General features: G+C 44.6%; 2 protein-coding genes across 6 annotated transcripts in view; one reads left to right on the top strand and one right to left on the bottom strand.

Moving 5' to 3' along the window:
- LOC126574077 (uncharacterized) overlaps window positions 1–809 on the top strand; it is a 7,482-nt gene extending 6,673 nt beyond the window's left edge. The window contains exon 4 of the mRNA XM_050234028.1: window positions 1–809. This exon is cut by the window's left edge and continues 462 nt beyond it. The gene's annotated coding sequence lies outside the window, so the exon portion shown is untranslated.
- Window positions 810–937: 128 nt separating this feature from the next.
- The window catches only part of LOC126581554 (uncharacterized), a 34,331-nt gene continuing 32,768 nt past the window's right edge, over window positions 938–2,500 (bottom strand). For all 5 annotated transcript variants that reach the window (XM_050245287.1, XM_050245289.1, XM_050245290.1 and 2 more), the window contains exon 6: window positions 938–2,500. This exon is cut by the window's right edge and continues 2,389 nt beyond it. In XM_050245287.1, coding sequence (XP_050101244.1) covers window positions 2,478–2,500 — 23 coding nt within the window. In that variant the 3' untranslated portion in view covers window positions 938–2,477.

The raw sequence follows: 2,500 nt of genomic DNA, 5'->3' as shown, positions 1-2,500 counted from the left end.
TTGCGCACCAACCACCAACGCAGCAACTTCTATATGTGATGTGATAATATCATGCGTTTCGCAAGAAGAAGCCCTATGGCCCTATCCCGCGAAGATGCACCAGCTATGGACGGTTTTACCAACATCGGTTTTCCTGTCTCTAGGTGCTTGTGCTCGTCATTTCTTCTCTCCTTGTACTGTGGTGCTGTATTTTTTATCCGGTTTTATATCCTTCTTGCGTGTAAGTGTTGTAAATGATAGTTTGTTAGTTGTCCCACAGTTTGAGTCGCACGTTGGCTTGCCGGGCGACCGCTTTTTGTGGCACCGTTTTCATTGGTTTTCGGTGCCCAGCTTCAAATTTGTACCATTTGTCAACGTGTGCACCATTTTGGGGGGTGTCGTGTGTATGTGTATATGTGTGTCGCGTCTCGCTCCGCACAACCTTGTGAGACACGTTGTATCCTTCTTCTGGCTAGTTTCGGCGCCCCTTTTTCTGTCGTTTTTTTCCATCACATTGAAGCTATAACATTCCTCCCTTAAAAGCTGTTTAAGTCACTGCGCGCCTTCTCTTGCGCCGCAGATTCCGATTCGTAGAATACCGTAAAAACCAAGCGTGTTTCCTACGTGCTAAAAACATTGTAACATGTGTTTCACATTCGTAGCGAACCTACACAGATATGCACAGAGGTGAGCCGGGGGTTGGTGTGGCAGAAGCACGGAGGAGAAGGAGGAGGAAGAGGAGGAGCTGGATTGATGCGCTTAGTGCGGGGAAATGACAGCGAAACGTATGGTTATTGGAATTGTAAAGAATAAAACACTATTAGTAAATATGTTGTGTCTGGTCCAGCGGCAACAACTGGTGCGGCTTTGCAATGTTTGAGAAAGATGTAATAAGTGAGAGAAATTCACCTGTTAATGGTTAAAAGTTGTAAGTAAGTAAATTGCTTTTTTAATTGAAATCTTTGATTTATTCAGATTCAGAGAATATTTGTCAATAATGTACATATGTATGTATGCATTTATATTTCTCTATTATAGCGCATACAATTATGCTGATTAAATTACCCTCGTCTGAAGGAAAGTGTTCTCTTCCACTGCTTGCTGCTATCTACTGCATTTCCTACATTCACTACTCTTCACCCATCCTTTGCTTGCACATCCTTCGAACTTTGATAAAGTGTTGGATTAAATGTAGTTTAGTTTGTTTTTCTGCATGAGCGAATGCGCTATATTGAGGCTAGCTAAAAAACGGAGAGAGGTGGTAGGCCCGAAGGAGGCCCACCCACCCCCGATCCTCTGGTTCCGCAACGGATCACCTATCTTCTAATCAGTCTTTTGAGATTGCGAAAGCCTTCTTCATGAGCCTCGGGATCGCCTTCTCTCTCTCTCTCTCTCTCTCTCTCTGTTTGGTTGCGGCAGTATTCGAAAATTGTCGGCTGTGTTGGAGCTTTTCAAAGGAAGCACCTAGGAGCACTCTCTCTTTGTTTCTCTGGGTACAGTACTAATGCTTCTATATTGCCTTCTATTGCCGTTTGTCTCGAATCCTGCCAATTAAATGTCAATCCCACCTCTACCGCGGTAATCACTTTTAAATGATTATCCGCCATCGAACGTGCTTTTTCTTATAATCTACCATACTCCACTGCATAACCAGCTGAAGAGCTTCTGAAATATTATAAAAGGATCTTCTTGGTTTACGTAAAAGAACTGTCGGTTCTTCCACTTTGTCCGCTAGGCAGGACAATAAAGGAACATGTCTTACCGTCGGTATTTTGCCTACTACTAGGAGACTCCTTACGTGCGCACCTAACCACCTCTTCCGGTGTGTGTCTGGTACTTGGTGTGTATAGGAATAAAATTTGGCTAAGTCAGATTATTAGGTTTCTCTCTTTTGGTTGGCTGAACCGATAAAACCGCAGCAACCATCAATGCCCCCTTGGTAACGGTTCCAGTACGGTAGCTGGAAGCTTAGAATTATAATATGCACTTTACTAGTCGCTCCTATTGCCGCTGCTGCTGCTAATCTATTGATCATGGATCTAGTGTCGCTTTGCATCTGCTTCGCGGCGCAGAGAGCGGCGCCTATCATTCTGGACGGTATGAGTTAGTTTGTACTATTGAGATTAGTGTCTCGCGGGGTTTTTGGCTGTCTCTTTAGGCGCAGTCTTCCACTTGCACTTGCGCCAAACGAGAATCTTTTTGCCAATGATTTGGTCTGGTCTGGTCTGGTCTGTGATATTGTATTTCGATACGCGTGAAATGCTTTATGCGATGCACCATCCCCCTCAAAGGGTGTGCGAAACAAACGCGGGATGGTTGCTTTTGTGTCTTTTTCCTCGTTTCTCAACCAATCATTTGGCTTACACAGCTAGGAGTTGCACCGAGTTAGTGCCTAGGATTGTTGGCTAAGTAAAAAAAAAGGGCTTTTGGTTTCATTTCGCTTTCCCATTCCCGCTGCATTCTATCCAGCAGAAGTTGGCCCCTTGTGCTGGGTCCGGCTATAGGACGGTTGTGCTAGTGC

Source organism: Anopheles aquasalis, chromosome 2 (assembly GCF_943734665.1).
Source record: "Anopheles aquasalis chromosome 2, idAnoAquaMG_Q_19, whole genome shotgun sequence".
NCBI lineage: Eukaryota > Metazoa > Arthropoda > Insecta > Diptera > Culicidae > Anopheles > Anopheles aquasalis.
The sequence above is the reverse complement of the archived record's forward strand: the minus strand, read 5'-3'. Positions and strand labels throughout refer to the sequence as shown.